At 36.4% G+C, this 11265-nt stretch overlaps 1 protein-coding gene across 1 annotated transcript; it reads left to right on the plus strand.

Moving 5' to 3' along the window:
• The first annotated feature begins 3689 nt into the window (after nucleotides 1-3689).
• prrx1a (paired related homeobox 1a) lies at nucleotides 3690-8974 on the plus strand. The gene is made up of 4 exons (XM_016249845.1): nucleotides 3690-4421; nucleotides 7038-7213; nucleotides 7350-7531; nucleotides 8664-8974. The coding sequence occupies exons 1-4, from the start codon at nucleotides 4175-4177 to the stop codon at nucleotides 8794-8796; spliced, it is 738 nt and encodes a 245-aa protein (XP_016105331.1). The 5' UTR covers nucleotides 3690-4174; the 3' UTR covers nucleotides 8797-8974.
• The last annotated feature ends 2291 nt before the right edge of the window (nucleotides 8975-11265 follow it).

The raw sequence follows: 11265 nt of genomic DNA on the forward strand, positions 1-11265 counted from the left end.
CAGTCAAAAACAAAAAGATTTCAAGGCAGGTGCTTTACTTGTTTCCCTGTATAAATATACGTTTTAAAGGAGGATTAAGCAGAATCATTTCAGATATCATCCTCATAAAGAAGGCGAGTTTTAGACGTGTACATCAGACTACATGCCTGTTTTAGCAGTAGTTCATCTTCACAGAGCAGCATTCCTATGGATCTGCTTTTAATTTAGTGGGGTTCCTCTCCAGACAACTTGGAAAAGTGTGTAACATGAGACGTAAAAAGACTGTGAGATAAATACAGAGCACTAACGCCGCTGGCCACGCATTAGTTATAGATTGTAGCTTTTGACACAGTATGTAAACGAAATGGGTTAAAATAATTGGATTAGAATAAATTATTAATAACTACTGGACATGTTTTTTCGCGCGGTGTAAGGGAAGGTTAGACATCTATATCTTGTATATTAGGTTAAGAATTAAAGTCAGGACAGCTGCAGAATTTAAAATGCAAGTCATTTATGAAATTTAATTGCGGTTTATAAAATGTTTAGCATTTCATTTTAACAGTAGGACTATGTCTAAAAAAACATATTTGTTAAGGGAGACTATAAAACTTTGAACTCCAAATTAAGTGATTTTATAGTCACGTGCAGGCTTTACTAAAGTTTGCTTTTTCTTCAATGTGAGGCACATTCTGATAATTTAATCTATTCTGTTTAGCTATATGACAAAACTGTTCGTTCTCAGGCCCTTGTTTCTTTCCTTGCTGTGCTCGTTAGACAAACATATGTTATGAGTAACGTGATATGTTATGAGAAAATCTCCCGATGCTGAAAACAAATATGTGTAAGGTGTGCACATAGGTTTGTAATGCACACTGAGGTTCACTGAGGCAGTATTATTATGAAGGGTTCGGCTCGAGCCCCAGTTACAAGAGGATCCTCGAGTCTGATTATAATAATTATCCCAATGATCCGCAAATTGATCCCCATAATCCTAGATGGACATGTGATATGATCCATGTGAGAAACGATCCGTGCAAAGCTGCAACACAACATAGTTGCTTACATGAAACTTGCTGTCTACTTTATTTTATTTTATTTTATTTTTACTATACAGTTAATTTAGCCTACTTGCATACTTATGCATTACGAGTGATTAAATAAACAAGGATATCAAAAAAATGTTAAAGTAAGGTTATTCCTTAATTGCTAACTTTATCCTTAATTATCTATTTATTCGAAGCAAATTTCGTATTGGATGTAATTCTGGAACGCATGTTGCGAAATGTTTTTATTCATAAATTCTTGAGGCAATAATAATTTAGTTCCATTAGGCTATTTACTTTACAACGTCTGTTATTGTCAACAAACCAAACTGCACTATGCTATAGGCCTATCACCTTCTATATATCATTCTTTTTTAATTATCTTTGTGTTTATCGTATTATAAAAATATAGGCCTATCGTTAATTATGTTAATGGTGGTTGTTTCTAATAGCCTATGCAATTTTCATTTAATTCAGCTGTAAATCTGTTTTAATATTATTATTATTATTTATTCTGGGTTATAATGCAGTTGACGACTTAAACTCTAAAAAATGCTGGGTTGTTTCAACCCAACTTTGGGTCAAATATGGACTAACCCAACCGTTGGGTTAAATTTTGATATTACATTTTTAACCCAAAAGTTGGGTTAGTCCATATTTGACCCAAAGTTGGGTTGAAACAACCCAGCATTTTTTTTAGAGTGTACTAAAACATAAAGACAAAATACAAATATATGTATTTTGCCTTGTTTTCCGTTTAATGAAAAAGAGCGTAGGTTCAAGATTTTTTAATTTTGGCGCACACTTTCTTCTATATAATGTTGATATGGTAACTAATAAATACTGTAGGCTAATATTCAAACCAGGTGTGTTACAACTAACCCCGCGTAACTTTGTGCCCCGATCGTCTCAGTTTATCAAATCTTTTTTTTTTGCTGTCAGTGCGATCATTCCCGCATGACCTTTCTTACACCTTCCCAATAATAAAAGCAAGGGAACTGATGTCCTCAAAATAAAACCAACCACATTTTAATACAGTGCATTTATGACTAAATGACCGTTGTCCTTTTTTTCCAATGCAAACATGTAATGCTTTAATATCGGATAAAGTAAAATATTTTACTTTATCCAGTTCATTTTACAGTTTTATTGCCTAGGCTACTTTGCAGGGAGAATACAGAGGTTGCTATAGACGTTGACTTTTTATTACAGTAATTTTGTTTTAGAGCATAAATGTATTTTTTCTCATATTCAGATTAGCCTGCTCTTAAACCGTGCTCATAAAGAAAATTACGGAGGCTGATAAAAAATCATCCTGCTATATACGGGCCTAGTTTTGCGCTCCTTAAAGAGGCAAGAACTTTCATTCTTCCCAAAGATTCAAGGTTTCGATATGTGGCAGAGTAAAATAATAATAATACAAGCAAAGCTGCGCGCTGGCACAAGGCACTGGTCTTCGAGGGAGAAATGGTATATTGGGGGAAAACTAATGATGAAGAAAGATCTCCTCAATCCAAGCTCCTTAATTAAATGCACGGAAAGAACGAGAGAGGCACTGCACATCTGGATTCAATCTGCGCCCCTTTGATGGCATCAAGTGTTCTTTTCCCAGACCTAGGAGGCTGACGGAGGCAGCTTGGAGCCTGAACTCATGTCATTGCGACACATGCAGAGCTCGGTCTCCTCCTGTCCAGAGACTCTTTAAGAGCGCACGCAATGCTTCCACATCATCTGTAAACCGATTCAAAGAGGACAACATTTTAGTGTCACATCATGGACTGACACCAATAGCCTACAGAACGCACGATAGGCCTATATTATCCTATAGCTTTGCCAGTGTGTAACTTTGATCGTTTTGAGTGTTCGTGTTAATATGATTTTAGGCTAAGCTTCACAAGATCGTTGTCCCTTTATTCAAACTTGTCTGAGATCACAGTATATCATTTAGGATGACTATTTTATTCAGCAGGTAAAGAAAAAAGTAATTGAGATCATTACAAAAAGAGACATAGTCTGTTCAGTTAGACAGCATTTAGTCAATGACCAATAGGCTACTGATCAGTAAAGATGTTTTTAAATGTTTTATAAATCTAATTTAAAACAAAGTCGACAAAGAAAATAGGCCTACATATTTTAATAATAGTATATATATATATATATATAATACATAATATATTATAATTGTATTGTTATTATTATTATTAAAAAATCATGAGGTCTTTGTTTTCTTGTCACATGACAACAAAATGGCTTCCTAAATGTTGGTTATTATGCCATTGGTTGAGTGTGACTACAAAAATGCAACAACTGACTTATATAAATAATAATAATAATAATAATAATAATGGCAAATAGGCCTATGCCAACTTTTCATTAGACATATATTTTTTAATTTAAAGCCCAAATCATTTAAATGAGGAAATTGCTACAAATTTGTTAATGTAACAGTTGTATTCAAGTGTGTTTCTGTAGGTTATTAATTGCATTTTTTATGTATTTCCGACAAAAAAAAACTACCATCACGTCACGTTGACCCATTAATTAGGCTATTGAGTATTTCAGTGGGATGCTGGGGGTGGAGAAAGAGATATGACTTCGTTAAACGCTAGAAACGCGGACAAAAAAACATTGCACGTAATTAGGGCTTCTTGTATGTCTGTCATCCCTCCCCAGGGCTTCAAATGCGGGTGTATTTTGCTCTCAGGCTCCCCCCTCAGCGCCAGTGTGTGCCGTCTGAAGTACCGGAGAAAGAAGCGGAGAGAAGCTCCTCTGACCTCCTACTATTGGGCGTAAGTCGTTCATCTGTGCCATCAAACCTTTCTCGCCAGTTTACTCATTCCCGCACTCTCGGAACGAGTGGGGAACGTCTCTGTTACAGAAACTAAGAGGGAGTCATCGGGTAAAAGGCGAAGACTTTGGAGACTTTGGAGTTCTTGAATTGGAGATGTGTTTCGGTGATGCCTTTTTTCCATAAAGTCCAGTAAAAGAACGGTAATTACGCTTGTTTGGATCCACATGACACTGTCTGAACTACGGATGAAGAGATCAAAATCGATCTATTTGTCGAGCACAGAGTGATTGTTTATGATCAAGACTTAACCCATGCTGGTTTTAGGTAGAGGATATATTGGGTTTCGTCAGTTTGCGTCATGACTTCCAGCTATGCTTATGTAATGGACAGACAAGCCACGCTACCTAACCGACTGGAGAGTCCGATCACCGCAAATCAGGATCATTTACAGGCGAAGAAGAACTTTTCAGTGAGCCACCTGTTGGATCTGGAGGAGGTGCGGGAGATGGTGGGAGCTCAAGCGGAGGAGAGCGCAGGAGAGGCGGGCAGGAGTATGCTGGAGTCTCCGGGGCTGACCAGCGGCAGCGACACGACACAGCAGGAGAGTAAGTCCATCTGCAAAACATGATCCTCATGTCCCATAGACTCTTTTAGTGGCGCAAAACATTCGTAGCATTTAAGTATCAGGATGACAATTATTTTTCCTAATTTAGTAAGAAACGATTTCAACTTCAAAAGTCGTACAGGGGAAAAAAGTAAATTAGTTAGGCTACTCCATGAAAATGACTTCTGTTTCGGGTTTTTTGCATTTTTTTGTGTTTTTTGTGAATGCAATTAAATTGTAGCCTAGATTCTAATGATCTTTATTTGGCAGGCCTACATATGAACACAAACACACGAATGTGTTAAGCACCTTACAGTGCAGAAAACTGTCACGTTAGCAGATGTGTGGCAATGACAGACTTCAGTAAAGTGTAGCCTGAAGGCTGCGGATCATGCACACATATAGGCGCTTATAAGATGACACGATTGCGTTCTGCATCATTTACTCCATAGGCGTTTAATTAGCAGTTAATTAATTATAGTGTGTAAAACTGTTGCTTAGTCATGCCGAACTGTAACTCCATTTGATTAAACAACACGTAGCCTCATAATAATATTAGGCTAGGCTATAGCTATAGTTTTCATTATAGCTAAAAGTTTGTTAGAATAAATCAAAATAAACTTTTAAAAAGTAATAATTTTGCAAACCTTTCAGACTGTAAGTCTGCATACTGTCATGCATGTGGACTATAATTTTGATAGTAGGCCCATTTTCTATTTAGCTATTTATTATTTTCTTCTCAGTGAAGCCAACAAAACGAGTGATCTAAATCTGCAAAATTCATAATAAGATATAGGCCCTATAGATAGTTTTAATATTCTAGGGTTATTTAAAGATTTAAAGACGTAGTCCAAAGTTGCATTGAATTAATTATTTGATGAGTCACTAAAATGATTATTTGCCCATTTCAAATCGTAAATTAAACAGATATAAAATTAGACCATATTTTCAAGACTGAATGTAGCCTATCATTTATTAGAATGAACTTTGTGTATTGTTAGGCATCATATCCGAAATTTTCCATTTGAAACATTACGAAAATGATTGTAAACACAAGCCTCTTACTAATGCCACCATTACAGTCTTGTTTTGCGAAAACTAGACCTATTTGTCTACATGATATATAGGCTTCATTTTTTTGCACATGCATATTTTTTAAATTAACCTAGTCACTAAGATTAAAACAAAATGTATTTTAATAAGTAACTAAATAAACGTTGATAGGTTGGCGCGTGTTTTCCATACTTCGGGTAAAAATCTAATTAGGTCTAGCAACACGATTTAAGGCTCGTGTGGGCTTGTAGGCCAATGAAAACATTTTTTATTTTTATTTTGTGAACAATTAACTCAACATTTCAGATGTGACTTCAGATGTAGGCTAGCCTATTATTTTAAGAAAACAGACTTCTGAATAACTGAAGTGAAGATAAATCTCGAGCACCTAGTTAATAAAAGATGATAAAGTTGAGATGATTTTTGTTGTCACTAAGCACACAGCTTTGACATGTAGAGCTGTTCATGCTCTGGGCCCGGCACTGATAACCTCTTCTTTCTACTTTGTTTTGACTTTACGGCCTGGGAGGAATTGGGGCGAATCAGTTCGTCGCTGGGGTATTTTCTCCCTCTCTGGGAAGTTTTATGGAGCGATTTAAGAACTGATTGATGTAGCCTATATCCAAAGAGGAGTGTGTCTGCAACGATCTGCTTTTCCCCGACCAAAACAGGCCCAGACATTATAATTGGCATTTTACTATAGAAGAAGCCAGAATAATTTTAGAAAGAAAGCAAAAGACAGATTTAAGTTGAAAACTGATAAATGTTGTATTATTTTACAGTGCATTTTGGCTGATGTGTTAGCTACCATTTAAACCTAATGACTGCATAGTATTTCATCGTTTTACTGTGTGTTCTGTATTCCGTTTCGTTTGGCGTGATATAATTTAGATAATATTATGCTAAGACTGGCTGACATTAAAGTATTAGACTATTACAAGATGTATCAATAACTTTATTTGATAACATTTTCCTTGAACTTACATTATGTCAAAAATGTTTCGCAGTGCTTATACAAAGCATCAGAATCATCAAGTTAAAAATTCTAAAAAGATCTTACATGATCATGAGGAAAAGTTGTAAAATATCAGTATATCAAATACCCACACACCCAATTTGGGACAGGGTCAGGGGTTATATTGACCTCAAACTGAATATTATGGCAGGCCGGGTTATTCACCTAAAACTGGAGAAAATTAGCTGATTTTTATGAATATGGATCAGTTGTCCTGCTTTAAGCTTTGATTAGGATCCTGCTTTAGGAAGGTTCATGACTGAAGTATAATCACTAGAACTAGAAAATCTGTATTAACTCTCTGCATCTCTTTGAGCCGAGTGTCCATTAAACAGTTACATACATCCATCTCTTTCTTAAAATGTTTGGATCTTTTTATTGAATTTCCATAACAAACACTATTTCACTAGTTTGACTCAACCGTAACCATATGATTGTAATATCCTTTTTCCAGGCTGTAAGCCTGTTTAATGAGTACAGACCTACTATAATGGGGATATTCATGTCATCCTTATATGTGTGTGTGTGTGCTTGTGTTTGTCCCCCTAGATGAGCAACTCAACTCAGAGGAGAAAAAAAAGCGTAAACAGAGGCGGAATAGGACCACGTTCAACAGCAGTCAACTGCAGGCCTTAGAGAGAGTGTTTGAGAGGACGCACTACCCCGACGCGTTTGTCAGGGAGGACTTAGCACGCCGGGTCAACCTCACTGAAGCTCGAGTGCAGGTTAGCTCTTTTATCGTTTTATCCTGAAATGGTCTATGGAGCAGTGGTGCATACCTTCTCATAATGCTCCATTCTGATGGTAAGGCTGTTCTACACACTATATATGCCAAACTGAGCACCTTTCATGATTTTCTAGGTGTGGTTTCAAAATCGGCGGGCTAAGTTTCGGCGAAATGAACGTGCAATGCTGGCCAGTAAAAACGCCTCGTTGCTCAAGTCTTTCTCAGGAGAAGTAACAGCCATAGAGCAGCCCATTGTCCCACGACCCGCTCCCAGACCCAATGACTACCTGTCCTGGGGCAGCTCACCATCGTACAGGTTAGATTTGTTTTCTAATTTTGTATGCCTCTGCATGCATTACCATTCCCAATGCTGCGGTTTCTCTTGGTGTGGACATCATTGTGCAGAAGTTAGTATATTGATAAGAGTATTTTGGGTTATTTACAAGTTATTGACAATGGATAGCGTGTGTGGCACGAATATAGTGTTGTCATCCCTCATTTAACTAAAAATGTAAATAAAAGTAATTTACTTACGAATTAATGTTTCAAATATTCAACTATTGCACCATTTCAAAAGTAGAACTATGAGATTTGAATATTAAACGTGTTAGTCTGAGTTAAAAATGTTACTTTGACTTGAGGTCAAGGGTTCAGTTTCCAGGGAATGCATGATTTAAATCAAATCTATATAATAATCTATACAAAAACACTTTACAATAAAGTTCCATTTATTAACATTAGTTAACAAGAACAAGCAACGAAAAATACTTATAATGCATAATGTTAGTTAATTTCATCAATTAATAAAATCAAAAGTTGTATCTGTTAATAGTATTTAATTGGCATGCACTAACTAATGAACATTAATGTTAACTAACGTTAACAAAAATGAATAAATACTGTAACAAATGTATTGCATATTGTTACGTTAATGCACAATGGGACCTTATTGCAAAGTGCTACCCAAATATTTGCAATGCAAGTTGCTTTGGATAAAAGTGTAGATATAAATCTAACTATCCATACAATACTATTTACATGGACCTAAATTGTGCAAACTCCACCGGCAGAAATGACATCAGTGATACATAACTATAAATTTCAAAAGTAGTTTGGATGATTTAGACAACCTTACAGCTTGGGTAAAAAGCATTTTTAGGGAAAATACCATCATACATTTTTGGTATTTTTGTTACTGTAAAAAAAAAATTTATTTTCAAACTGAGGGAGTCAAAATTATTTAAAAAATATTATTTTCTTGAATTCAGAAATTTGGTGCCACAAATGCTGTCCATATGCATGAAGTCGTAAAACCCCCAGATTAGTACTGCATTTTCATCACAAACATAAATAAAATGAATAAGAGACAGGGCATGCATTTAATTGAATGGTTTATTATTAAGGAAAATATGAAATCTCATCCTGACAACTTAACCCTTTCCTTACAGTGCCATGGCAACTTATTCTCCATCATGCGCTACCAACAACACAGCCCAGGGCATGAATATGGCCAACAGTATCGCCAACCTGAGACTGAAGGCCAAAGAATACAGCCTGAACCATGTACCCACCGTCAACTGAAGCGGACAGCAGGGCTGTCAGAGACTCATGTCAGAGAACAATCCCGATGTCCCGACAAAACCGACCCCGTACTATTGACATAACTGTTGTTTTCTGTCCTCTTATATGTGTTTTACTCTTATCCATCGAGAAAAAGAAGCAAAGGAGAATTTCTTCAAGGTACAGAGCTTTCCTAAACCAATGATTTGCATAAGGCTGTCATGTTCTTGGCATGTGGGAAAATTCAGTTTTGGAAAGCACAAAATGGAAACTTTCTCTGTTCACACTCACTGTGGCAGCATGAGTGTGGTCATCCCGTGGCTTACTATAGATTGCTTTCTCGAGACCGTTGCTGACCACAGGGATTTGATGACCTCTGTGGAATCCATATACTACAATCTTGTGGACATCTGGGAAGTTTTTAGGATTTCATTTTCCTTGGAACTCATAAATATGCACTGAGGCCACAAATTGGGATTTGGTTATTTTGATTATTTGGAACCGGGTGAAATTTGGCTTCCTTGCTACCGTACTCTAAAATCATTCCTCACTGTTTTCAGTTTAAAACATGTCGGGGTTATTTGTTCATTTTGGCATAACTCTAGCCATGTATGTAAGCAATGAATTTGGAGCCTAGTTGATTTTACCCTTTTATATTGTCTAAATATATCTAAACATGTAATATTCCTTTGCAATAAAGATGTCCAAGCAGTGTAACAGCATTGCGTTTCAGGGTTAGAGTGTCCTCGAACGTCTTTATGGCCTGCCAGAGAACACTGCAGTAATTTGACTGTTTTTACCACAACTGTGCTCATTATTGAACATACAGTCTGCTCTTATTCTCTGGTTTGTTCTGTTGCTGCCAACAGTTCAACATATCAGATATTAAATCCCATTACATTATGTACTTACAGCCTTGGGAGGAAGTGTTTTAGAATAAAAACTAGATGAAAAACGTAGATCCCACAATTGGCCCATTTAATTTACACCATTACGCAATAGAAGGCAGGTGAAATCATTCAGAATCCCAAGAGTAGTGAGAGTTAGAGACACGAGCGCAGATGTGCTTTTCCAAAGCTAAACTTCTCAAAGTGTGTTTGTAGGCTCCCATAGACAGTTGTTACTCTTTCCTCCTCTCTGTGTGAACATTTACCTTTAAACTGTAAAATAACTCTTCATCAGGACTCCTGGGGGCTTCGTGAGAAACAGCAGAAAGCTTTGCAAAAATTCCTGTGGCTCTTTTCCTCTCCACCCGTTTTCCACTCCACTTCGGCCTTTTCTAAGGTATACAGGGCAAAGCAAGGAAATGACAAAATCTAGCTAATCAAGCCATTTACAATGAGATCCAAACACTTCTAACGCTGTTGTTCTTCCCCTGCCAGCTATCGTTCCGTTAAAGTGCTTGTGTATTTTCTTTGGATTTGAAAAGGTTTTAAAGTTTGAAGAGAAGGATCAGCTGACAGGAGCATTTTGTGCGTTTTACTACCTGATGATGGAGTCTTTGGTGTCGCGTGGTGAACTTTGATTCCTTTAAGCAGTCTTCAGGCCCGGCGCTGTTAGATTTTTGTTGGACAGGAATGTTTACTTTCAAAACAGTCTGTTTATGACACAGGAAGCGATCGTTTGAATTTAAGTGGCAGCGGGCTGTTTTTGAACGGCTGACACTGGCTTGTTTATGTACCTGATGGCTCCCTTGGTCTGCTGATTACATGTGACCTCGAGTGACCTCAGAGACAGTCAATTGGAGGAAGGGGGTGAGCCGGTGAGTTGTTTTTCTTTTCATCTGTCAGTCACAGCTCTGTGAAAGAAATCTGTCGGCTGTCATCACTGTAATGTAACTCTATAAATATGGCCCAACAATGTGTTGACATCATGTTTCGTGGGATAAAACGAGATTCTCACACAGCATTGATTCAATTATTAGATGTTATTGCACTGGGATACTTGCTTTTGACATGCTTAATTTTTTTTTTAATTGTCAAAAAGGGAAGCACAATATATCAGTAAAGTATTGGTCATGGGCTAATATCAGAGATTTTTTTTATTTAACTTATTGGTCAATATTATTGCGCATGCTCATTTTTTTACATTTAGACTACCTTTGCTGTCATCTAACGGTCATTTCAATTTAATCTATACTACTGTTCAAAAGTTTTGGGTCAGTAAGATTTTATTTATTAAGAAATTAATACCTTTATTCAGCAAGGACACAGCTGAACTTTACATTCATCCAAAAAATCCTGAAAGAAATGTGTAACGGTTTCCACAAGAAATATTAAAACTGAAAACAGTTATTTTAAAATGTAGTAATATTTCTCAGTATTACTGTTTTTGATTAAATAAATGTGGCCTTGATGAGCATAAGAAAAAAAAACTAACAGACCCTAAACCTTTGAAAGGAAGTATATAAATACACATAATAATTTGATAAACCGCAATCTTTAGCTAATCTTATATATATATATATATATATATATATATATATATATA

Source organism: Sinocyclocheilus grahami, unplaced genomic scaffold (genome assembly GCF_001515645.1).
Source record: "Sinocyclocheilus grahami isolate Dianchi unplaced genomic scaffold, SAMN03320097.WGS_v1.1 scaffold957.1, whole genome shotgun sequence".
Taxonomy (NCBI): Eukaryota; Metazoa; Chordata; class Actinopteri; order Cypriniformes; family Cyprinidae; genus Sinocyclocheilus; species Sinocyclocheilus grahami.